The following is a 27351-nucleotide window of genomic DNA, read 5'->3' on the forward strand; positions in this document are numbered from 1 at the left end:
AAACAATTTTACCTTTGTCTTGTCTGGGCAAACATTACAAAAAAAGTCTGATAACTGTCAGTTTATGGTAATATACTTCCAAGCATCTTAGACTACTTGGAAAGTTTAATAGAGAGGTAAAACTAGGCAAAGAGTGACAAGATGTTTTGTTCTTTTCACAAACATACTGAAGTTATAATACTAAAATGTGACAAAAGCATTATGATATGTAATGGATTTAGGGATCCATTACATATCACAATGTTTTTGTCACATTTTAGTATTATAACTTCAGTTATAGGGGCATTAGTGTGAATCTGCCTCATTCATTCTGCTGCATTTTAAGGAGGACACTTTTATTTCCTTAATACAGACTGAACAGAACAGGGGACATAGTGTCTGCACCTAAGAGAACAATTCTTTCAGAACATATCATGTGGCCAGGTGAATATGCTGGATCTGAAATTTCTCTTTGTCACCTCATATAACTAATGATGTGGGAACCAGCACAGCAGTAATAGGTTGAAGGGATCTAATTGCTAAAAAAAAACCTTAAAATCTGGGGAAGGATTAAGATATGGATGTGAAAGCAATGTAGAGGGTGGCACAAATCTTTCAGGTGCACAGAACAAGCTGTCTCCCTCTTGCCTCATACTTTGCCTGCCTTTTGGTGTCTAGAGAAAAAGTCATGTGAGCTGAGAAGAGAATGTGTGCAGGGGCTGCTGGAGTATCAACGGACTGACAAAGCTGGCAGAGTGAGAGTTGGAGACAGAGTGTGTGAGGGAGTCTGCTTGCTGCAAAGGTAAAGTGGAGGCTACAAGGGACTGTTGCTGCTGCTGCTGTCGGTCCAGAGCTAATCCTTCGGAGATACAGCTGTTCTTCATTTCCAGGAGTGCAAACAAATCCTTCAGATTCTAAGTTACAAAAGTGAATCAGAGACAGAAAGGGAGAGGGTGCTGCTCAGCATATGAGGATTTTTCTCAGGGAGACCATACTTTTTCCCTCTTTCAGTTTAAACAGGTAATGTTGCTACTCTTTTGTTTCTTAATTTTTCTTTACTCTTGTGTTTTAAAATCTTTATTGCTGACCTATTATTGAAATGTAATATTTGTATTCCACCTACATTTAAAACACAACTGTAGCTTGTGTCCTCTTCTTATGTTACTGAGTTGGGAAAGATCCCTTATATTGTTTGAACAGGTAAATGATGAGATGAAAGAGAAGAGATCAGAAAGAACTGTATTTTGATCTTTAAAACATGTTGCTTGATGGAAAATGAACGAAACTTATCTGGGCAACTCATTAACATTTTGATGCTCCAGCACAGTATTTTAAAAGTCCAAAGGAGTTTCAAACCTGTCTTCATTAACCTATTATCAAGAGTGTAAGGCTTTTCCTCAACGAGTCCTACAAGGTGAGAAATAAAATTAAAACAAATCTTTGACAAAACAGAAATGTGAATTAGCCTTCCTTTTTTTGTTAGAGAGTCATGTTTCTGAATTCATGGTGGTTTAAAAAATTGTTTCTGAGCACTGTGTGTTATCTTATTTCACTTCTATTTCTCTTCACTTGTAGTGTTTTTAAAGGTGTTTAGGACTTCGGGAATTATAACTGAAGGAACTTCTGTTTAGGGACTTCTGTATGAATAGCACTTTCATTATCATCTCCTTCTCTTTCCAGTGTTATTGGCTGTTCCTGTCTCTTCCCTTCTTGAGTTTGAAGTGGAATTCTCCATGGATCCCCCAGTGCACATTTTCCGAGAGGAACAAAGCTCTACTTGCTCCCCTGGACCATGCTCACTTCCAACTCCGAGCAGCAAAAGTAGGCTTTTGGACTTGGCAGACTATGGCAACAATGGTAGTGGCATGTATGAAGACCTACAGCAGAACCACACCAACATCTCCCCAGCTATTCCCATCATCATCACTGCAGTCTACTCTGTGGTCTTTGTGGTGGGCTTGGTTGGCAACTCTCTAGTGATGTTTGTCATCATAAGGTAAGCAATATTATTGAGGTGTCTGGTGAGTTCTTTAGGTCTTTTCAGGTAGCATCTATTGTTACACTTGCACTGTTTGGTCCCTTCTCCTTAGCAATCGTGAGAGTTGCCCAAAAGCCAGCTCAAGGGATTTGAAAGATGCTTGGGGAAATGATAATGTCAATGAGAAATCTTGATTCCCTGACCCCAGGCCCGTAGCCAGGATTTCGATTCGGGGGGGGGGGGGTGAGTTTGTTTCGGGGGGGGGGGCTGAGACTGAGTGAAAGAGGGTTTACCCTAGCAAATCTTTTGTATCGTTATCCCAATACCCCCATGCATATGGGATATATTGAGTATGGTGATCAGATCATGATATGAATAAACATAACTGTTTAAATAATGCACCAGTAAGGCCTTTTCACAAACCACCATGAGAATTTCGGGGGGGGGGCTGAAGCCCCTCAAGCCCCCCCCCGGGCTACATGTCTGTGGACCCATATCATTTATGGTCTTATGTGAACGAAAAAATACAGTTTTTCCAATTCTCAAGGAAAACCATGTAAACTGTGAAGAAAAAGGAGCTGAAGGATAAATTAATGAAGGGAAAAGTTCTTGATGTCTTGGGTGTTATTTTTCTAGTAAAAATTTTATCTGAGTAATACTTTTCTGCCAGATCCAAACAATACAATGTCTAGAAGAATCACACTTACAGATGCCATAACCCCAATGAGTAAACTGTTAGTGGGAGAAAAAAAAACCTGTATATTAATTTATTCTCTTAGACACATTCCTTGAAAATTCAGATTTAGTATTACTGTGGGAGAAACTGCCATCTCAACACATGTGCAGTGGCCTAAGTAGAAGTTAGAGGCTGTCTCCTTTGGCTTGTGAGAATAGAGTTAGAGAAAACTAACTTGTGGATTGAGTCCCCCCGGGGTAGAGAAAGGTGGGGTATAAATAAGGCAAATAAAACTGAATTGGAAAACTGACTTCAAAGTTGTAAGTTGTATAGCTTGGAGGATGAGACAGAGAAGTTGGAAAACTCTGCAGAAATATATGAGTAGAGCTCCCCCCAGGGATAAGAAGTGGTTAATGTTTTATTATTATTCCCACTATTGCAGATACAACACACTCGATCACATATCTCTTTTTCTTCCCATCCTTTGTCTCTCTCTCTCTCTCTCCCCCCCCCCTCTATATAATATATACACACCTCAAATCTGCATATTGTTTTCAAAAACATATTTTCTTTGTGTGTGTGTTCACAAATGAGATGTTTGGTTCATTAAGATCAGATCCTGTGCAAGAAAGATTTAATTGAACTCAAGCCTATTTTATTCACCTGTCCCATACATGATTGTTGCTCAAGCATATATGCATACAGTCATTTGGGTGAAAGTAGCGTAGGTGCATATCTCACCTTCCCAACCTTCCCGGTTTCAATACAAATTGAATATACTAATTAAAATGACTAATTTGCTCTAAGTGGAAGGGAAGGACTGAGAAGTGTATCACAATGATCTCTCATTCATCCTAGTGGTCCCCAGCACTGCCCTGGATCATCCTTCTATTTAGGCAAATTGAGCATTGCCCATTTATTCCCTCAACTGTCTTTCCTATCTCCAGAGTGGTACAAATGATATTTACAGCTTATGAGGACATAGAAAATGAGATACCATTGGTTCTTTGCTTTGTCAGTGATGACTCCTCTATCCTATCAGCCCTAGTGTCCATTAGCCACTGCTGCTCTACTCATATCAATTAATATATCTTATCTTGTATTGTATTGACCTTATATTCTTTGACACTTTGTTATCGTGTTACATATGTGTGTATGAAATGTGTGCATGGTTAGTTTAAATCCATGATTCTTGTTAGATTTCACAAAATCATTCTTTTTAGAAGGTTTATGCTTTGTATAAAGGCTTTGAACAAATTCACAAGATTATTTCCAGTATAGATGATGGATATTGGGCATACAAAACCAGATGCAATAGGAGGAATATGTAATTAGATTTTGCCCCTTTCAATTTTAAGGCAAATATGGAATTGGTTTTTCTTTTTGCTAAGTGAGGGAGAGGGGCATCATGTCCATCAGGCAATTTCCTGATCTAAAAGGCCATGAGTAACTCTCCAGGACTGCTGATGGCTCTTTTGTGGAATGACATTAGGACCTCCTGGCCAATCCTGCAGAGATCATCAAAGCTTCAGGAAGGGATAGTTTAGATCAAGATAAATATGTGGTGAGAGGAGGGTGAAACATCTTTTCTTCTGAACTGCTTCGCAGGTCAAAACCAGAGTAACAAACAACTGTTTTAAATTTTTAAAAATCCTCATAAACCTTGATTGCAGACCTCCAGTACAAGCATGCTTAGAGCAAATAGGTACTGTATTGTACTAATTTCTCCTCTAATTTTAAAACAGTTTCTTTTATGGATTTCACTGTAGGGAATTTTCATTCCTTTTCATCTTGTGACTGAAACCTTTGCTGGCCTCCATTATAGATTGCAATTGAATGTAAAACATGATCAAATTTCGTTTATCAGTTCCCAACAAGCCAGATGGGTGATAGAGAAGAAATACACAAATGGTGAAGAAGAGTTCTCTACAATGTTGTATAGACAACAGCACAACATTTCAATCCCATCACAGTCCTCTAAAGACACAGTGCCTTTCAATCTCAATGTCAATATTTCCTTTGGAGGTCTCAGTGAATGATATAATCATTCTGCATCTGGCTATAGGGACAGCCAGATGTTTCTGCCATTCCTCCTACTTTTCCACCAGTCCCAGAATAGCTTAGAGATAGAAGAAGGGAAGAAGGGAATGTCAACCTATGGGAACAACAATAGACATTTAAGTTAATTTAAAGATCTTTATTTATTTATTTATTTACTTACTTCACTTTATTTACTTTACTATTCTCAGCCCTTAGGCGACTCATAGTGGTTAACAACAAAATAGCAAAAATTCAATGCAGCATAACAAGGTATTTAAAAACAATCAACACAATAGCAGACTAAGCAATTAAACAACTATAAACATTCATTCATTGGCATCTCATAACTAGAATCATGATCCAAACTTGTCATTCGTAGTTCCATTTCCTAAAATTCATTGCACTGCCTATTCAAATGCCTGTTCAAATAACCAGGTTTTCACTTTTCTTTCTAATGGCAAAACATATTTAGATTTCTTCTGAATTGTTAATATCCTGTGAATCAAATATTTAAGTTATACATGTGGCTTGATGTAGGCCAAACAGTATAACATCTTTCCCAGGATTCCAAATCCCATCTAGGACTTTCTGGAACATGTTATTTGATAATTTGCAGCTCAGAGAACCTGCTAAGGAATCATTAAGCACTAGATTAAGATGGTGTTCTTTGTTACCTGACATATGTTTCCAATATACCGTATATACCCGAGTATAAGCCAGAGCATTTAATTTTACCCCAAAATAAAAAAAGGAAAACATATTGACTCGAGTTTGAATCGAGAGCAGGAAATGCAGCAGCTACCAGTAAATTTCAAAATAAAAATAGATATCAACAAAATTACATGAACTGAGGCATCAGTAGGTTAAATGTCCCCCCTAGGGGGTTGAGAAGGGCGGGGTAGAAGCATCCCAAATAAATAAATAAATAAATAAATAAATAAATGTTTATGAATATTTACATAAAACTGTAATTTAAGATAAGACTGTCCAACTTGGATCAAACCATTATTCTAACTTTCTTCAATGTAAATCTGCTTACGCATCCTTCCAATCATAATTAAGAGAGTAAAATAATAAATGTGATAATAAAAATGGATTAAAATAATAAATGTAATAATAGAGTAAAATAATGAATGTAATAAAAATAAAAATAGAGTAAAATAATGTAAATGTAATAATAATAATAAATTAGAGTAAAATAATAAATGTAATAAAATAATACTAATAACAGGGTAAAATAATAAATAACCTTCACGTGAGTATAAGCCAAGGAGAGCATTTTCAGCCTAAAAGGGGGCTGAAAAACTAGGGTTATATTTGAGTACATACAGTAATTCCTGGTTCCTCTTGCTTTTCTGAATCCTACTTGAATATCTGGCATTTCTCTATGTATGGTAAAAATCTTTGCTGTAAAATTCTGAGTATTACTTTACTTGCATGGAAGAATAATGCTATGATGATTGATTCACTCACTGGTGTTCCCTTTCTTGGGAATTGGATATGTGTTGCTCATTTCCATTCTGTATGACAGTGTTTTGTTTTCCATGTTTGTTGCCAGAGTTTTGTTGCAATTTGTATGGATTCCATCTGCACCATTTGAACCAGCTCTATTGCTTTTCTTTGGACCCTAACAGGGTCCCTGATTATGGTCCAAGGTTCTTCTTTTCTATAGTCTGTTTGGCTTAATAGCACAAATCTATTCTTAACTTTATATTCTCCAGGTAGATTCTTCAGGTTACATTTTGGCAAAGTGATTTAGTAAATTTTAGCTATGGTCTAATTTTTAGATGTTTGGTTTTGTGCATAATCTGCTCTAGAGAAAATGTAAGTGGAATATCATTATTTGTTTGTTCTATTTAACCTTGCGGAATTATTTTTGAGATTTGTATCACTCTACTTGTGTTTACAGCAATAATAATAAAAATGGGGGGGGGATCTAATCTGCTTTAGCCTTGTTTTTGCAGAGAGAATGAAACTTTTCCATTTACACCTAATTAGGCAGTTTAATTTATGTAGTGGCCATCTGATGACATTCAGATGGCCACATACAGTCATCTGAATAATGCATTTGCAAGACATAAATTTTTGGCCTCACAACATTTGATAAATTGTTCTTTTGCTTCATTTTTATCCTAACTAATTTCTTAATTTCTCCAATATTTAGTTTTGCTTTCTTTACTACTATTACACTAGAATCATCTATTTTTGGTACTAGACTCTAGGATAGGGATCATCAAACGTTTTAAACAGAAGGCCAATTCATGGTTCCTCAGATTGTTGAGGGGAGCAAACAATAGTCTTTTAAAATTATGGACAAATTCCTGTGCACACTGTACATATCCTGTTTGTAGTGCAAAAGGAAGGAAAGAAAGAAAAGAACAATACAATATTAAAGAAAATTGTGTCAGGAGTGACTTGAGAAACTGCTGGTGTGAGAGAATTGGCCATCTGCAAGGACGTTGCCCAGGGGACGTCCTGATCTTTTACCATCCTTGTGGGAGGCTTCTCTCATGTCCCTGCTTGGAAGCTGGAGCTGAGAGCAGGAGCTCAACCCACTCTCCCCTGTTGGTCAGCAGTCTTGCCAACACAATAGTTTAACCCATTCCACTACCAGGGGCTTCAGAATATTTAAAATAAAGAACAATTTTAACCAACATAAACTTACCAGTATTTGAATGGGAAGAGATGGCCTGCTTTTGACTGATGAGATCATAGAATCCTAGAATCACAAAATCATAAAGTTGGAAGAAACCTCATGGGCCATTCAGTCCAACCCCCTGCTAAGAAGCAGGAATATAGCATTCAAAGCACCCCTTAAAGATGGCCATCCAGCCTCTGCTAAAAAGCTTCCAAAGAAGGAGCCTCCACCACACTCCAGGGCAGAGATCTTAAGTCTGGCTGAAAGAGTGGTGCCAGTATGGTAATTGTGTTCTGTTCTGTACTTCCAGTTCTGCTCAGTTGCTAAAGAAGGAGTGAAGTCATGTTTTTAGTTTTGGGCATAAGTAGGATTAAGAAAGTGAGAACAGGAATATTAACTTACTCTTCTCATTTTGAATAAGACAAAAAAGCTGGATCTCCATAAAGCTAATTTCTATAATGGCAACAAAGATGGAGAACTTCTCCAACTTTCTCAAGATATAAGAGTTGTTTTCCGATGCATTTCTGATTCCAGAAATCATATAAATGAAGAAAAAGCTTTCCCATTTCAGTCCCTATTTTCACAGTAGGGACTAAATTGGAAATGTTTTCAACTTATTTAAGATTTTTGGGATAGACTCAAATTTCACCCAGAAGTGGAATAAGAACTACAATGTTATAGAGTGCCATTATGAGGCTGTTTTCAACTGGTAATGGGTATTGCTGACAATGTGTGATTCATTCAGTAATTTTGAATTCATTTCTTTAGTATACTAGTGCCAGTGCCCCCCGGGATGGAAAAATAGCTCGTTGCCATCAGGCGCTGAGATAGCCAGTTTGTAAAATTACCTTTGCTGGCTTGAATTATTTTCCAAGTTAAAATTTGGCTTTAAAAGTTGCTTTTGACAGTTATTTGGGCAGAAACCAAATACTCTGAAAAATAACTTTTCTTACATGACTACTGCTTGCTTGTTTCAAAATATGAAAAGTTGACTCTGCACCACCTGATCAGCTGATCGCCTCATCTCATGAAGTGCTTGCATGGGAAAGGGAGCCCATTCACACCACATAATTATAGTGATATGATTCCACTCTTCTGCCATGTCAATATGCTGGAATATTTACAATTCTCAGCCAGAGGATTTGAATATCTAAAAATCAACAAGAAAAACCATTTTTTTTCTAGAATGCAGCCATGGCCGTTATAGTAGAATTATAGAGCTATAACTGTGTAATATGAATGGACACAGGTTCTTTTTTACTTATTTTACTTAGGTGATCCCTCGTTGACTGAGTAGGATAGTCTTCCAGGATTAGTATGCTTGTCAGTCTGTAGGTGACTGTAGGTGACTGTGGAGCCCTATTCTTGATCTGCATCTTCTTCCGCAGTGAGGGCATTGGTTTCCATGTGGAAGGTGGTCTCGGTTGGGGTTGGCTTGATGCGCCTTCCTCTTGACACATTTCTCTCTTTCACCCTCCATTCGTGCCTCTTCAAACTCCACAGCACTGCTGGTCACAGCTGATCTCCAGCTGGAGTGCTCAAGGGCCAGGGCTTCCCAGTTCTCAGTGTCTATGCCAGAGTTTTTAAGGTTGGCTTTGAGCCCATCTTTAAATCTCTTTTCCTGTCCACCAACATTCCGTTTTCTGTTCTTGAGTTCAGAGTAGAACAACTGCTTGGGAGGTGGTGGTCGGACATCCGGACAACATGGCCAGTCCAGCAGAGTTGATGGCAGAGGACCATCGCTTCAGTGCTGATGGTCTTTGCTTCTTCCAGCACACTGACATTTGTCCGCCTGTCTTCCCAAGAGATTTGTAGGATTTTCCGGAGGCAGCGCTGATGGAATCGTTCCAGGAGTTGCATGTGACGTATGTAGATAGTTCACATTTCTCAGGCATATAGAAGGGTTGGAAGGACAATAGCTTTATAAACAAGCACCTTGGTATCCCTATGGATGTTCCGGTCCTCAAACACTCTTTGCTTCATTTGGAAAAATGCTGCATTCGCAGAGCTCAGGTAGTGGTGTATTTCAGTGCTGATGTTGACTTTGGTGGAAAGGTGGCTGCCAAGGTAGCAGAAATGGTCAACATTTTCTAATGTTACACCATTAAGCTGTATCTCTGGCATTGGAGAGGGGTTGGCTGGTGACTGCTGGAACAGCACTTTGGTTTTCTCGATGTTCAATGACAGGCTGAGCTTCTCGTATGCTTCTGAAAAGGTGTTTAGAGTGGCTTGTAGATCTTCTTCTGAATGTGCACAGACGACATTGTCATCAGCATACTGGAGTTCTATAACAGATGTGGTTGTAACCTTGGTTTTGGCTTTCAGTCTTCTGAAGTTAAATAGCTTGCCATCTGTCCGGTAGATGATTTCCACTCCGGTGGGAAGCTTCCCATCAACAAGATTAAGTATTATAGCGATGAAGATGGAGAATAAAGTTGGGACAATAACACATCCCTGTTTGACACCTGATTCCGCCTTAAACGGGTCATTTTGGGAGCCATTGCTGTCCAAAACTGTTGCCATCATGTCATCATGGAGGAGCCACAGGATGTTCACAAATTTGTTAGGGCACCCGATTTTTTGGAGGATGGTCCAGAGAGCACTGCAATTCACTGTTATTTTTTTGTTGATTGATGGCATTATTGACTCCTTCCAAACTAGGCAGTGCTGCAAGCTCATTCCTGTTTTGTTGTTGTGGGATTTGTGAGAGAATTTCTTCAGCCACATTGGAGCTGTAATTCAGAAGGCTTTGGTAGTGTTCTTTCCAACATAGTGCAATTGATTTTTGTTCCTTCAGGAGTTTGGTTCCATCTGATGAGCGTAGAGGCTGTATGCCATGGTTTCTTGGTCCATAGATGACCTTTGTGGCTTTGAAAAATCCCTGAGCATCATGGGTATCTGCCAGGTGTTGGATTTCTTCAGCCTTCTTTGTCCACCAGATGTTCTTGAGTTCTCTTGTCCTTCTTCAGACCTCAGCTTTTGCGCTGCCATACATCTTTTTCTTAGCCTCACAGTTGATGTTTCTCTGCCATGTTTGGAAGCTTTTCCTTTTCTTGTTAATTAGCTGTTGGATCTTGTCATTTTCGTCAAACCAATCTTGATGTTTCTTGGTTTGATATCCAATAGTTTCTTCACAGGCTTGGATGATGGAGGTCTTCAGTTTGTTCCAATTTTCCTAAACATTTTTGGGGTGTTCTGTGGGTAGACGGACCTTGAGTGCTGTTTAGAGATGGGCTCGTTTGGAGGGCTCCTGAAGGGCTTGGGTGTTTATTTTGTGCCTTGTCTTTTTTCCTTGTAGTCTGTGCTTGGGGGCGATCTTGATAGCCATCGTGGATTGGATTAGCCTGTGGTCTGTCCAGCAGTTGTCAGCACCTGTCATAGCTCTTGTGAGGAGCACGTCACGGCGGTCTCAGGCACGTGTGATTATATAGTCTAAGAGGTGCCAATGCTTTGACTGGGGGTGCTTTCATGATGTCTTGAACTTGTTTTTCTGGAGGAAGAGCGTGTAGGTGATGACAAGGTTGTGTTCCACACATTTGATGAAAAGCAAAGGACAGATGGGATATGAATTCCCTGAACAAATAAAGATATTAAAAGGATGTATTTATTTTATTTATTTGCGATATTTGTATACCACCCTTCTCAACCCTGAAGGGGACTCGGGGCATCACAGAAAAAAATTCCATTTATTTTGTTGATTGTGGCCTGTGTACTGTTGTTTGGTCCCAGCTAGAGTAGACCCACTGAATCTGTTATAATTGGTGAGCCATCATGTGGGCAGATTTAATTGATTTAATGAGTATACTTGTCGGGCTAACAAGATTTAGACCAGTTGTGTTTTGCGTAAGTAATATTAATGAATTAGCACTAAGGGACTTCTGAGTATGATCGCACATCATCCTCTATTACTTGTTTTCTGCTCTTTATTATCTCAGAACAATGATATAACCTCTGCTTATTAAAATATGCAGATTTATAAGTATAAGAGGCATGCATTTTAAACAGAAATACTAATTGGAAGTATATTAAGCTGTACACGAAGCAACGTCATCCTCCACGCAGAACACTTCCTGTTATGCATCTGTCCAAACCATACAAAACGAAATCCTTCTATTCTTCTAACAAATAAATCCCTCCATCTGTAAGCAAAAAGTACAACACATTATTAGGTCATCATTAGGAAGTGAAAAGTGGTACATAATCTGTGTGTGTATATATGTATATAATGCATACAGGCAGTCCCCGAGTTACCAACATCCAACTTGCATATGATTCATAGTTAAGAATGGGGGTGAGACAACAGGAAGTAAGAAAACTCTAACCCCAGAAAGGGAAATTCATTCCTGAAAAAGTTATCATGAGGAAATGATGTCTCAACTGAAGTTTTCTCATCTATCCTTGTTTCCACAACAAGCCAAATTTTTCAAAATCCAATTATTACATATATTTGGCTGGAGTAAGATTTTAAAATGTACCTGTTCTGACTTACATACAAATTCAACTTAAGAACTAAACTACATAAACCTATCTGGTTTGTAAATTGAATTTCATAGGGTTTCTTTGAAAGTATAGCCAGAGGTAGTTTTGCCTGGTAGTCTCTTGAAGGACAAAATTCAGTCAGACTGAAGCTTTCTTATAGCTGAAATTAGAGCAAAGAATTCTTTATTTTTATTTCCACTGTGATTTCAGTTTAAAAACTGAAATAGGAATTAGAGCACACATCTTACTTATGTTGACATTTTGTAGTTGTACTCTGGGATGGATTATATGAACGTAGCCAGAGTTAAGGAAAAAAGGCCATGATCACCACATTGGTTCATATTTTCTGAAGCGTTAAATCAGAAGGCGGGGGATGGCTAGCCAGTTACATACAGATATTTTCTGAACTTACATTGCTAGAAAAAGAAAAAGCAATGTTATCAGATTCAACTATTCATGCTGTTGTAAAAGTTCCTTCTGGTATAAGCCGTCCCAAGTCCTTTTGGAAAGGGGGCGGGATATAATTAAAGATGATGATAATCTTGATGATGATGATGATGATGATGATGATTATTATTATTATTATTATTCCTAAGAAACTTCTTAGAAGCAGAGATTATCAATTAGTACTTATATTAGTATGCATTTCAGCTGCTCTTCTGAACTCCTAAGAACATCTTAAGGTGCATCTACATTGTATAACTAATGCAGTTTGACATTATTTAAATGCAGTGGCTCAATGTTATGGAATCCTAAGATTTGTAGTTTGGTGAGGCACCATCCTTCTTTGGCAGAGAAAGCTAAAGACGTTGTACAGCTATAAGTCTTATGATTCCATCACATTGAGCAATTCCAATTACAGTGGCATAAAACACCATTAATTATATGGTGTGGATGCAAGCCTAGTCACACATTCTCTGTGCTGTTTTCTCTGGGAAAGCAACACGAGACACATCATTTTGGAGAAGAAGGAGAAATAAAAATGATGCCCATTTGAATCTGAGGTGTAGGCAGCAATCCAATCTCAGTGTGGTATATTACAGGTAGATATGCAAATAGTGTGTATTTGAGGCAGCTCCAGGCCTGAATAATCTGAATTACAGCTGGGTTGTTTTGGTGGCATAAACAAGTCCCAGGAGGAGGAGTAACTGTCATCTAATTCCTTAACCATCATTGTTTCACCTTTACTTACTCTTGGTCTTGAGTTGTCAAAAGTATGCAGTGAAATATGAATTTTTGCATTAACCCTGCTTGAAGATCCTTGACATTCCCAGGTTGTCTCCCATCAAAGTATTAATCAAATTTGACACAACTTAAGTTCCAAAATGAGAAAAATGTGTTCGGGGCTTTATGATAGTAAAGAGATGAATCCCCATTTGAGCACTTTACAACCAGCAGGAAATAAATTTTCAAGTGAGGTGATTTTTCTATGAAGTATGATGACAGGAGTCTGGATTATTTGATGGTCAAAGTTTGGAAATATTTAGAGAAAGAGATGAGTCACTGGATTTTTTTTTTTTTTTTAGCTTTTGAAATAAACATAAAAAGAGAGGAGTGTAAAATATTTCCAATCTGTCCCTGCTCAAATCACCGGTGCCCTTCTACACTGCCATATAATGCAGATTATCAAAGCAGATAATCCACATTATCTGCTTTGAACTGAATTATATGAGTCTACACTGCCATATAATCCAGATCAAAGGAGATAATCTGAATTTTATGTTGTAGTGTAGTTGGGGCCCAAGGGACATATCACCATAATGTGAAGAAGGATGAAAGATGACAGACATCTTTCTATGCAAGAGGGAAATGTGGGCCGTTATTGCAGATACAGCAGCCATTTCAAAGAAAGGAATTTTATTCTCAGGATTTCCTCTAGCTGAGGGATTCATCAAGAAAATGCAACTATGGAAAGGGGTCCTTCTATTCTTAAGACAATCTCATCTGGCTATTACTGTGGCTGCTATATGCCACAATTTAAACAGATAGCAGGGTAGAAAACATATGTCCTTTTGGCTGGTCTGCCAAGGACAGCATATAGGGCCCTGAAAAAACTACTTTTGCTTTAGGGTTTTGAACTTCAAGGTATTTACCAACTCTGACACATTAAATAGTGTTGAAACTTCTCCAAGTTACAAATATCTTCTCAAATGATTTGGGTTCTTTGATGGCCATCCAAAGAACTAAACAGTTTTGCTTTAGACCTTTTCACATTACATAATTATAGCATTATGATTCCGCTTGCCTTTGAAAACCTGAGCACATACATGCAGTGACTAATTTGCTTCTGTTTACATGTATAAGTATGTAACACAAGTCCATACTTACATATGTAAGTATTTAAACAGAAGTAAACAGTAGTCCATGCCCTTGTTACATCTTGAATAGACTACTGCAATAAGCTCTATGTGGGATTGCCTTTGAAGACTGTTTCAAAGCTTCAAATGGTCCAACGGGTGGCAGCCAGATTGCTCACCAGAGCAGCGTACATGGAGCATACAACCTCCCTGTTATGTCAGCTCCACTGGCTGCCAGTCTGCTACCGAGCAGAATTCAAAGTGCTGGCTTAACCTCATAAGCCCTAAGCAGTTCTGGCCCAGCTTATCTGTCCAAACGTATATGATCTACCTCAGAGGTTAAGATCATCAGTGGAGGCCCTATTGACGGTCCGACCTCCTTCATAAGTGTGATTGGTAGGGACGAGAGACAGGGCCTTCTCAGTGGTTGCCCCTCATCTATGGAACTCCCTCCCCAGCAAAATTAGATCAGCTCCCTCTCTCCTGACCTTCAGGAAAAAACTTAAAATGTGGCTTTGGGACCAAGCCTTTGATCAGTAATTTGAGAAGTGGAATAAGGGAGATGAATTAATATGACTGACAAATGGAATTAGGATTTGGATTGCATAATTTTAATTGATTTTTAATCATTGTTATTTTTAAGTGCTTGAATTTGCTGTATTTATTTGTTTTGTTTATTTTATAATATGTAAATGCATGGCATCGAATTGTTGCTTGATGTAAGGCTGCTCTGAGTTCCCTTCAAGGTGAGAAAGGCAGGGGACAAATGTAGTAAATAAATAAATGTATATCAACATATGAATTAGTATAATCAAATATTTGTGTCAGATCTTCAAGCAGAGTCCATTTAGCTTTAGGCAATGCAGTAATGGTAATGAATGTTGTCTTATAGGGTGATGGTAACAGCTTGCATAAACGCAGAGGGAGAAATAGAGAATAGAGCAGATAGGATAGGTAAGATGTCCCTACAAAGAAGAGCAATACTGATGAGGGGGCTATTTGTAACCGACAGGGAAAATTATATTCTCATTTAGCTGTTGTTTGATCTCATTTGATGAAAATAAATCTAGCAACATTATGATAGCTTGACTAATTTGCATAATCTAATTAAAATCACTCATAAATTCAGTTCTGCCTGTGGCAAGTAAAACTTAATTGCTAACACAGCAGTGCAAGAGTAAATCAGTGAAAGGACAAAAGAGAATATATAGAATAGAATCTCAGCTGAGATAAGTACCAGCAGTCCTATCTGGAAGACAGTATGAGCAACCTACTTAAAAGTTGTCCAGATTTTGTGCTACAGACAATTTTGGTTTGGAATGAGGATTGGAATGTCCCCAAAGCCCCAGACTAAACAATTTAACCCTCCACATAGAAATCCCTGATACAGTTTGTATCTTACTACTCTTGTTTTCCTCTAGCATTTTTTCTTTTCACTTTGCATTGTCCTACAACCTCATCACACTCACAGTCCTCTCATCTCATTTTACAGGAAGCTACCATAAATTTACTGGGAGCCACAGCTACCATCAGATGACTTCTGACTGTTGTTCCTGCCCCCAGTCACAGAACTACACAGCAATTGTGTAATGGGACAGATCTGTAACCACAGGGAGAAATCATGAATTTAGCCAAATAGCACTATGGAATCATGTGATGGGATCCATGACAGTCTCTGTTCTTTTTCAGGGCTTGCTATGGTGAAAAGGGGCGTTCCAATAGGCGGTCCTTAGCAGTGAGCTGTCATCATCTCTCTGGACAGAAGTGCACAATAACTCCTTCCATTTGCAAATTTCTTTAAAAAATATTAATGACAGATATAGCATAATACAGGCATTGTAGAACAGAAAACAGGTAGTTCTCCTTTGCTGGTTAGTTCCAATTATAATATTAGAGAGCTGTCATTCCTGTTTATGGAAATGCATGATTGCTCCTTCTTATGGAGAGAAGTGGTTTGAAACAGCATCCCTGTCTCAAGGGTCCAATAGGTTAGGCGCAGAACAATTGGATCCCATTGAAAGCAATGTTTTAAAACAGCACCCCTGTCTCAAGGGTTCAATGGGTTTAGATGCAGAATGTTGGAAATAGCAACCTTCTCAAGCCTCCACTAGTTATTTGTTATGTATATAATTGCTTTGCAATTTTACCTAACCTCTTTATTGTAGGAGGGGCTGCGGACCATGTGATCAGGTCTGGACATGTTCAGGACTAAGACTCCATTTTAGAGCAGTGTTTTGCTTTAGACTTCAGTGGAGGTAGAAGTAATGTAGAGAAGTGTGTGTTCACATTAGAAGCCATTAGGCTCTTAGAGAGAGTAGAAGCCATCTATTTGCATCAGAAGCAGTGCGTACAGTTTAGACTTCAATATAGAAACAGTATGCTATATAGAAGCCATCAGGCTCCATTGGACTATGGACTATTGAGTCTAAAGATGATGCCCCGTGTTACCGACAGAGAAACTACTTAAAACCACTTTGAGTCCCCCCAGGGGTGAGAAAGGCAGTATATAAATACTGTAAATAAAATAAAATAAAATCCTTTTGTGACTGGATTTATAAGCAAAATGCCTGTATGCTGTATACATGAAGTTTTGTGAGTAAACCAACTCTGTTATTTTTAAAGATGGCTGTTTATTTCAACTTTTGAGAGCATGATTTAAAGGCAAATATATTTTAAGGGAGAGTAGATGTTTTGGGGCAACGAAAGGAACATTTCCAAGAATCCAAATATATTGTTAACAATAGAGTTACAGTATCCTTTTTTCTTTATAGGGGCAAACTTTCATAGCTTCCATAACTGTAAATAGTTGTAAGTTATTGACATAACATGGCCCCTTTGTATCTGCTGCATTTGGTTCCAGGATATCAAAATCCCATTATATAAAATGAACCAGAAAATGATGTCCCTTATATAAAACTAGCTGTGCCCTGCCATGCGTTGCTGTGGCCTATAGTAAAACTTATCAAAGTTGAGGTAGATATCTGGACTATTATGAAAGAGAGGTCCCTACCTATTCCTTCCCCCTTTTCCTCCCCCTTTCTTCCTTCTCTACCTCTTTCTTTCTTTCACTACTTGGTTTCATCCTTCTCTCTTTCCTTCATTCCCTCCCCCTTTCTTCCTTTGCCTTTCTTCCCTCCCTGTTTGCTTCCTTCTTTCACTTTTTATTTCCTTTTATTTTACCACCATCATAACAATAACAATAATGTAATGCATTGCCTCTGGGACCTGACACCTCTCCCATTCCTCCAGGGTCTCATAGGAACAATAGCATAATAATAATAATAATAGAAATAACACCCTTTACCCGCCACGTGTTGCTGTGGCCAATCTTCCCTCTTTCTCTCCTTCTTTCCCTCCTTCCTTCCTTCCTTCCCTCCCATCTTTCCTTCTCCTCTTCTTTCTCTATCTCTTTCCTTCCTTCCCCCTTTTTCTTTCTTTTCTGCTGTCTCTCTTTTCTTTCCTTCCATCTTTCCTTTACTTTCCTTTTCTTCTTCCTTCTTTCTCTAACTTTCCTTCCTTCCCCCTTTTTCTTTACCTCCCTTTCTCTTTCTTCCTTTTTTCCTTCCTTCCTGTCTTTCCTAGATTTTGACAGGGCGGGAATGGGCGGGGTGGGGTTTGGAGGGGGCGTGAAGTAAAAGGAGGTAAGATTGGGGTGGGGGAGTGATGGAGCGTGGGGTTGCGTGTGTGTGTGCAGCAGCGGGGGGAGTGATGGAGCGTGGGGTTGCGTGTGTGTGTGCGGCGGCGGGGGGGAGTGATGGAGCGTGGGGTTGTGTGTGTGTGTGCGGCGGCGGGGGGAGTGGGGTTGCGTGTGTGCGTGCGGCGGCGGGGGGAGTGATGGAGCGTGGGGTTGCGTATGTGTGTGCAGTGGCGGGGGGAGTGGGGTTGCGTGTGTGTGTGTGGCAGCGGGGGAAGTGATGGAGTGTGGGGTTGCGTGTGTGTGTGCGGCGGCGGGGGGAGTGGGGTTGTGTGTGTGTGTGCGGCGGGGGGAGTGATGGAGTGTGGGGTTGTGTGTGTGTGTGCGGCAGGGGTGTGTGTGTGTGTGCGGGAAGCGGCGCGGCGGGGCTTGGAGTGGGCATGGTTTCCGCAGAGGGAACGTTGGCCAGAAGGGCATGTGCGCGCGCCAGGGAACTTGCGGCTGGGCGCCAATGTGCATGCTCAGTTGTTTTGCCGTTTTGTGAGTGTGTTGTTGTGTTGTTTTTCATTTTGAGTAGATACGTGTGTACCTTGTGGGTTGTGTTATGGGCATGGGAATTTTGGTTAAGTTTCGTTGGGTTTTTTTTTAGTTTTGTTTTTTTGCCGTTTTGAGTGTGTTGTTGTGTTGTTTTTCATTTTGAGTAGATATGTTTGTACCTTGTGGGTTGTGTTATGAGCATGGGAATTTTGGTTAAGTTTCGTTGGGGGGTTTTTGAGTTTTGTTTCCTTGTTGGATGCCCCTAACAAATTTATATATATAGATGGCAAAATCAAGCTTGTTTTCAGGATTTTTAAACAATATTATGGAGTCACTGATAGTTGAATCCATTGACATAGAATCCATGGATACAGTGGGCTGATTGTACTTATTTGGATCCACATTGGAAGATACTTAGATTAAACCATTTATAATCAATGGGACTTCCATTAATCATGCCTCTCTTCATGGGAGTCTGGTATAAAGATGAAACATTCTGGATCCACCCCATTGTTCTTCCATCTTGATCAAATTTCACATGTGCAATTGATCCAAATTGTGTCCTTTGCATGGATTGTTTCCAGAACAGCATTCACAAAAACCATTGTTATAAAATGCGCACTTCAACTGGAGAAGGATTTTGTGACTGTGGGGATACAGAAGCATGGAAGACTGGGCCATTTTTTTTTTACCAATCATTGTATGAGCCCTTAGATGTGCCTATGCAGAATCATCACTGAAGACTGAAAATAGAATTCTGTCCATACTCATGAAGATGCAGATGCACAAGGGAGGCAGTACATTAATGTATTTCTTCTGTATTACTTAAGCAAGCAATAAGATAACTGAAGTGCAGCATGGCTATGCAGGAAGTATTGGCCAGTTACTTTAGAAATATAGGAATGTTTGTTACCCACATCATAGAAAAAAGATTTCCATTCTGGCCAGTGAACACCACAAATCACTGGTAAGAGGTGTGCTTAGGGACTGGTGTTTGTATGTAAATTGTGTCAGGCCCGGTTTCAACTCCTGTATATATGAAATTGCTTTCCCTCCCTCACTGATTTATGCAAAATATATTCACATAGAAATTCTTCTTGTATTCCAGGTACACAAAGATGAAGACAGCAACCAACATCTACATTTTTAATCTGGCTCTGGCAGATGCTCTTGTTACCACCACAATGCCTTTCCAAAGTACTGAGTACCTAATGAACTCTTGGCCATTTGGGGATGTGCTGTGTAAAATTGTTATTTCAATTGACTACTATAATATGTTTACAAGCATCTTCACCCTGACCATGATGAGCGTCGATCGATACATTGCTGTGTGCCACCCAGTGAAGGCACTGGACTTCCGTACTCCTCTGAAGGCAAAGATAATCAATATATGTATCTGGCTGTTATCTTCATCTGTTGGCATATCAGCCATAGTCCTGGGAGGCACCAAGGTCAGGGATGGTGAGTACAGACTCTTTTTGAAAGAATGTGATGAAGGCTGGCCCTCTCCTTAGATAGAATGAGGCAGCTGTCAGAGAAAGATTTAAGTGACATGACGTGACAGCAAGTTATTCGTTATTTAGCTTATCATTACTGAATTTATATTGCTAGAAAAGGGGTTGATTTTTCTGTCTCATTGCACAAGAAATCTTTTGGCAGTCTTGGCTCCTATCTGCATATTTATTTGGTACATTGATGGGGTGCCATTTGATAGTTCACCTCAAGCCATAAAATATCTTGGAATGGCTGTTTGTGTAATGATTGCTGTTTATTAATAACATATTAAAAATAGCCTTAAACAGTCCTGCCTGATTTATTTTTGATGCATTTCTACCATTTTAAGAAATGTGAATAGCATTAAGGGCCGTATGGAGTTGCTTCAAAGATGAGATTTAAGCTGCGACTGCATCTAATTTAAAGTATACAACACCGTCTCTCAACTACGTTTACTATCTTATAGGTGTCATATTAGCATGATTTGATCTAGTTTCTTGGATAATCTTAATAATCTTACCATGATAATATGGCTTTCAGATTTCATGAGGAGAGGCAAGCAGATATTCCCATCAGCCTTGGAGTTATATTTGTTTGAACTGTTAGGGCTTTCTCAGTGGTTGCTTCCAGACTCTGTAATTATCTATTAAAGATAATTAGCCTGTTTTCTTTCTTTGTTCGGGTATCATAAAATAACTAGCTGCTGAGGACAATAGTTTCCAGTGGAGTTCTTCTCAGCTTCCTTTAGGAATATGTTTTAAAATGATACTTTAATTATTCTCATTTGGAGTTTAATTTCATTCTGATTTGTAGTTGATTGTGCTCTGTGTTTCAATTGGGAAAAAATGTCAAATCCAGTCGACTAGTCAATAATGGGTGGAGTCTAGAAAATGCCTAACTGTTAAAGGTGCTTCTTGTAGCCACAAAAACATGTATTGCTATGTGGCTTGCCTTTTTAAAATTACTTATTTATATAATATTCTAGTTTCTCCTGCTATGGGCTATTTGGTGGAGAGCTTACAGTCCATCATAAAACATCTGATAATGGTGTGAACACATGCTGTACAGTGTAGTATTCTACATGCCAAAGAGGCCCCTTCCACACAGTTGAATAAAATCCCACCTTTTCTGCTTTGAACTGGAATATATGGCAGTGTGGACTCAGATAACCCAGTTCAAAGCAGATATTATGGGATTTTCTGCCTTGATATTCTGGATTATATGGTTGTGTGGAAGGGCCCTGACTCTATGCATAGTATTAACCAGATCAGCTACTAACATGCTGTTAACTTCCATGCAGCAGCCATCACTTTTCTGTCATTTTCTTTTTAATCTCAAGCCCAGGGTGGTATGTCTCTGTGTGTGCATAGGGGATGGGGGGGGGGGGGGAGCTGGGACCTTATTTTTTGAAGAAGCAAAACCATAAGGTCATCAATTCAATCAAGTAGGCTGGAGTATTATATGACTCTGCAGATCTTTTCCCCTGCACCATAAATTCCTCATCTCTATAAATCATGCATCTCCACTCTCAGCAGTTCTTCCTCATTACTTACAGAACCACCCTTCTAAAAATGTCTGCTTCTCTTTCTAACCACTGTAATTGAAAAGAGCTCTTGTTCATTAGAGAGATACAAAATTGCCTGTAGGTAGAGACAATAAACTCTCTATTTGCAATACATTTGTGAGGTCATGCTAGGGTTCACTCACTAAAATCAGCAGTAAATCAGAATTGATACAATATGTTTAACAAGCTGCAGAATTTACTGAGGCTAAGGGATCGAAGATGCTGGAACTCATTAGGAAGCATCCGCTACATTCAATTTTCTGTCATTCAAGGGCCTGCATGTGTCTGTGCCTTCAATTCCCCTGAAGACTTAGGCAAATTTAATGAATGTCATATAGTATTCTTAGGCAAGAAATGTAGTTTAGCATTACTTTCCTTTGAAATTTAGCACCTGATATTTTTGGTGGTTCACCAAGTGCTAATCAGACCTAATCCTGCTTGATCCTGCTTACCTTCCAAGAGGAGACAATTCTGTTATCTTTGCCTAGCATTTAAACTACTCCTCAATAGAATTTGCACTGTTGTAAAGGATACCAATGAACCAAGGCTACTCTGCTTTCTGAACCTTTTTTTGACCAGGCCCACTTTGACCAGGGATCACTTGACCAGGGATCACTTTCCAACATTAGTACCAAAAGGTTTGGGGCTGGTCAGCTCTGCAGAAGGGAGTGGAAATAAAACAAATGAAATAAAGAGGAAGAAGATTTGTGGACCGTATTTTTGTTCTTCTGGCCCACTGCTGGGCCATGGCCCACAGGTTTTAATGAAAGATATCTCTTGTGGAAGTAACAAGATATTTTACAATATTTTGTATTGAAGCAAGGAACCATTTCAGGAAATATCTCATATGCAAAGCTGTTATGTTTGACCTCATTTTGTGTGGGAAGGAACCTTCCATTTAATCTAAAAGCTTCTGGGTCCTACTCTGACCCCAAGCCAAGTATCTACGATACCACTAATGATCAGCTTTCTGATTATTTTAACTTAACTACTGTTTAGACAATCTATGTTATATAACACATATTGATGAAAAGAGTCAAAGTTAGCAATTCACAAATGTTCTCTTCTCATCATTAGTGAAAGCCACATCCCACCTTGTATTGCTTTATTCCCAGTAACAAGATTCTTGATGTTTGTACTCCTTGCCTAGTGGTAATCTGAAAAGGACAAGTAGTAGTAGACACAGGAGGAAGGAATGTATGCCAGATATACCAGTCTTGTGGGATTAATCCCTGCAACACTGGACTCTGACTGTGCAAAGTGATTATCATTTTTGAGACATTATCAAAATCTATGCCTCCTTTACTGTAAATCTCTGCCCACTTAAACTTTTCTTGTTGTTTTCTCCCCTTCCCTTTTCATTGACAGATATGGACCCAGCCATTACTGAATGTTCTTTGCAGTTTCCTGATGATGACTATGACTGGTGGGACACTTTTATGAAAATCTGTGTCTTTGTCTTTGCGTTTATTATCCCAGTGCTAATTATAGTTGTTTGCTATACTCTGATGATTCTGCGCTTGAAGAGTGTGAGACTTCTTTCTGGGTCACGGGAAAAGGACCGGAACCTCCGTCGCATCACCAGATTGGTTCTTGTTGTGGTGGCTGTTTTCATTATCTGCTGGACTCCAATTCATATTTTTGTGTTAGTTGAAGCCCTTGGGGATGTCTCACACAGCACTGCTGCTATTTCCAGCTATTATTTCTGCATTGCATTGGGCTACACCAACAGCAGCCTAAATCCTATCCTATATGCTTTTCTAGATGAAAATTTTAAGCGTTGCTTCAAAGATTTTTGCTTTCCTTTTAAAACAAAGACAGATAGACAGAGCACCTGCAGAGTTCGAAGTGTCATTCAAGAGCCTGTCTATACTAGGAATGCTGATGGCACAAACAAGCCAGTATGACTAGTCGTGGAAATGTCATCTTATGTTTCTCCTGGGCGAGAGGAATCCAATGATCTTGGAATAACTCAAATAACCAGTGCAGTGTGAAATGGCCAATAACAGACCTTACAGCCTGGACTGACATATGGGCATTGCCTGATAATGATATCATTATATTTTCACTCTTTGATTATCAGTTTTGGCTCGATTAACAACTGATCTTTGTACATAGAAAAATACAATTTTTTTGGAAAAAGTTCTTCACAAAACTGCTGCTTTTCATTGCAAAGGAAGTAGCAATTTCTTGTATTTGTCTGATCTTTCTGCTCTTATTTGTTTTCCAGTTATCTTTCACATGTCTCTTAGTGACTGCTGTATATTAATTAAGGATAAAGGAAATTACTTTATTATATTACCTTACAATGAACAATGATGACTATTCATCAGAAGTATCTGCCAGAACTTAAAATATGGTATTCTCCTTACATTCATTGAGTGAAAAGAATCATGTGAATCATGTGGAATTTAGTCTTCTATTTTAACAAGCTGTGAAGTTATATGGAACCTTGGTGGTGAATTCACACAATCCTGGTTTATATGGTGATTGCATCTGTTACTTCTTAAACTGATCAGTGGAAACATCCATAAATTTTACTGCATGAACTTAATAGCTATATAATCCTAAGGGAATCATATCACAAGATTGCTGCACAAATGGGTTCTGTGAATCCTGTTTATGTACTATATCCAACCTTCCATCTTATTTTAGAAATCCAACAGGAAGGGGTTATTGTTTATTCATTCAGTCACTTCCGACTCTTCGTGGCCACCCTCAGCTCCTTCAGAGTCAAGCCAGTCACTTCAAGGATCATTTTGACTATCTTCCAACCTGGGAGTCCCATCTTCCGATGGCATACTAATATATCTCTGGTTGTACTGATCCATTTAGTTTTAATGACAAGAATACTGGGATGGGTTGCCATTACCTTCCCCAGTGATTGTATTTAGTCTGACCTCTCTGCCATAACCTTCCCACCTTGGGTGTCCCTTCATGGTTTTGCTCGTAGCATCATTTTGGTGCTCAAAATCCAGCATTGCGACAAGGTAACAATCAGACATTGCTTAATTTAAAACCTTAATTTGTCCAAAATGAAATATTTTTGATGTTCTAGCCTTCTATTCCCTTCTGTTCTGTTCTGTTCTTTTCTTCCACTAAAAGTAAATCAGAGAAAAGTCACATAAATTTTGGAGCCAAACAGTTGTGTGTAAATATGCTTAATTTATTGTGCCTGTAGCATTGTTGACTATCGGCATATGTTTGCATTATGAAATTCCAATTTATGCATGATTGCTGACTTTTATATTTGTGTCTGTCTACAACAAAGTGCTTCAGTGTAGTTGTTATTTTTAACTAAAGACAAATGCATATATGTATAGCCACAATGTTTCATGAAGTTATTCTTTGTGTGGTTCTCCCAAAATAAATGTACTTACCAAGAGTGACAGAATGCCTTTTATGAGGATGAAAACTATCAATCATATAGAAAAGAATATAATAAAATTATCTTTCCTTACCTAAAATTGAGATGACAGAAGCACGTCTTTTTATAAATCTGCATGCAATTACCATCCAGTCTATGTATGCCTTTGCTAAGATTCCTTTTTCAGGTGTGATAAAGGAAAATCACATAGAATTACCATTGTCCAGCATTCAAATACTTTTCCTAAGTGATACAGTTATAAAGACAGACTATGTAACAAGCAACCATTTGTCACATCACAATATTGTTAAGTCTTTAATGGTCAAAATCCATTAGTTATAATACTACTCACACCAAAAAGGGAACCAAACTTTAACAGTTACTTTTCACTGCTAATTAAGGGAGTAGTCAATATAAAACTTCAAAACCTGAGACAAAGGATTTCCTCTGGTCCCTGCTAACCCTTCTTTTCTGTTCTGTGCAGTTCTGCAAAGTGCCAATGGATGCTGTATCTATATTTGCTGTAATAATAAAATGGAGTCTATGAGTGTAAATTAATGAGTACATAACTGTAATGTATTCCCTAGAGTAAACAAATGAGATTTTCACTTGAAACTACCTCTTACGCTTCCTGTTCTCCAGCAACAATTATACTGGTAAAAGTATATGAGTAGTTAGTGATCTACTCATCATCATAGTTCTTTATTAGGCACATAATGAAACATAAGAGCAGTATGCACTTTGCCACTTCACATAAGACACTTCAACATTTTCTGCTTAATAGTCTGTGCAATTGAAACCAGCATTCAGGAGCATTACTCCAATACATCTCAGGAAAATAACAGTACATTTAAAAATTACACAGCTTTTAAATTTAGAAACAGATCTTTATGAAAATACCTAGAAATATAGACCTAGATCAGGGGAGGACCATAATCAGGGACTGGTGAGTGCAAAACAGTAACTGTTCAATATTCACAATCACTACTTAGTTCTCAATTTTGACATATTTCCTCATAACACACCCTCCCCACAAAAGATATTAATAAGCTGGAAGGTGTCCAGGGGTAGGTGAATAAAATGATCAACATTCTGGAGACTATGCTTGTGTAATCCAGGTAAACCATGATCCATTTTGGTGTCCTCGATTTCAGTGGGGATACCGATCCATTATTTGGGGGCCTCCTGAATTCAAGAGGACAGAAATCCATTTTCAATCTGAGAAGCTGAAAGATATGTTTTCTATCTGGCCCATTGGTGGCAATGGGGGGACTTCCCACAGGCTACAGAGGTCAGTTGCAGTACTTTCTTCTGTGGAAACTATTGATTAATCCAGGTTAGCATTACATTTTGACTTCCTACAATGACATAACTGCTGGTAGACTCCTGATTGCCTGTCATGGAACTTTGTGCTACAGAGAATTATAGGTAATGCTTTCAGGCTTTAACTATGTTAAACTATTAATTCTCAAAGTTTGATTTCAAAGAGTTTTGTTCTTCAGCTCAAAAGTCCAGTCAACTTGACTGGATTCTGAGAGCTGAAGTCTGAAACATCGGGAAGACTATAGACTGTGGGTCATTTTCTTAAAACAGCATCCCTGCCAAGGTTCTCTGTGCCTTGTTTCACATTAGCAAACAGTACCACACACCCAATACAGCTGTGTGTTTCAAGGAATGATCAAGAGCAGAGGGCACATTGTATTTCAAGAAACTTGGCTAGAACTATTGATCTCAATGTGGGATGATACCCTTCAGATAATAATAATAATAATAATAATAATAATAATAATAATAATAATCCTTTATTTATACCCCGCTACCATCTCCCGCAGGACTCGGTGCGGCTTACAAGAGGCCGATCCCAAAATACATCAGAAACAAAAAACACAACAACAACAATGATTAATTTAAAAAAATTGGAAAGAAATGTGGAAAGAAAGTGGGTGTGGAATGTGGAAAGAAAGTGGGTGTAAAATAGTGATGTTAAGATGGAGTCACAAAAATGATTTGACCGTTTGTATGTTTGAAGACGTAGCCACCAAATTATACTTTGCTGAGCTCCTCAGTGGGCATACTATTGTCAGAATCTGGAACTTTCTTCCCCTCTCTCCCATTTCCTATAATATTCCCTTTGGCTATAAGTGGAGATATTGTCATTTTTTTGTAGAATTAGAAATACAAGAATGAAAGCCAGAATCCCTCCATCCATTTCACAATTCATTATATTGTAGCTCCTCATGCCCTTGAGACTAACATAGAACAATATTTAATTTCCCTGGGCTCATATTCCATTTCAAACAAGAGAATTCTAATGGAAGCCCAGGAAATATTAGCCAAAGAGAGGAGCTACATATGACTAGCAGTAACATGCAATAGGTCATGGAAATGCTTTCTTATTATAAAGATATTCTTTCCCATAATATTTAAAATACGTACTAGGCTAAATGAAATCCATTCTTATAAAACTTTCTTTATCATACACTCTATGTTAGCAGCTGAGATTTTCAAATCTCATTGTGAAACCTTTCTAGGCTTTAGTTTCTGAACTAATGTTGTTGTTCATTCGTTCAGTCGTCTCCGACTCTTCGTGACCTCATGGACCAGCCCACGCCAGAGCTCCCTGTCGGCCGTCACCACCCCCAGCTCCTTCAAGGTCAGTCCAGTCACT

At 38.7% G+C, this 27351-nt stretch overlaps 1 protein-coding gene across 1 annotated transcript; it reads left to right on the plus strand.

Moving 5' to 3' along the window:
* The first annotated feature begins 613 nt into the window (after positions 1-613).
* On the plus strand, positions 614-25084 carry OPRK1 (opioid receptor kappa 1). Its single transcript, XM_060775302.2, has 4 exons — positions 614-999; positions 1660-1975; positions 19367-19719; positions 22685-25084. The coding sequence occupies exons 2-4, from the start codon at positions 1713-1715 to the stop codon at positions 23221-23223; spliced, it is 1155 nt and encodes a 384-aa protein (XP_060631285.2). The 5' UTR covers positions 614-999; positions 1660-1712; the 3' UTR covers positions 23224-25084.
* The last annotated feature ends 2267 nt before the right edge of the window (positions 25085-27351 follow it).

This window comes from Anolis sagrei, chromosome 4 (genome assembly GCF_037176765.1).
Source record: "Anolis sagrei isolate rAnoSag1 chromosome 4, rAnoSag1.mat, whole genome shotgun sequence".
NCBI lineage: Eukaryota > Metazoa > Chordata > Lepidosauria > Squamata > Dactyloidae > Anolis > Anolis sagrei.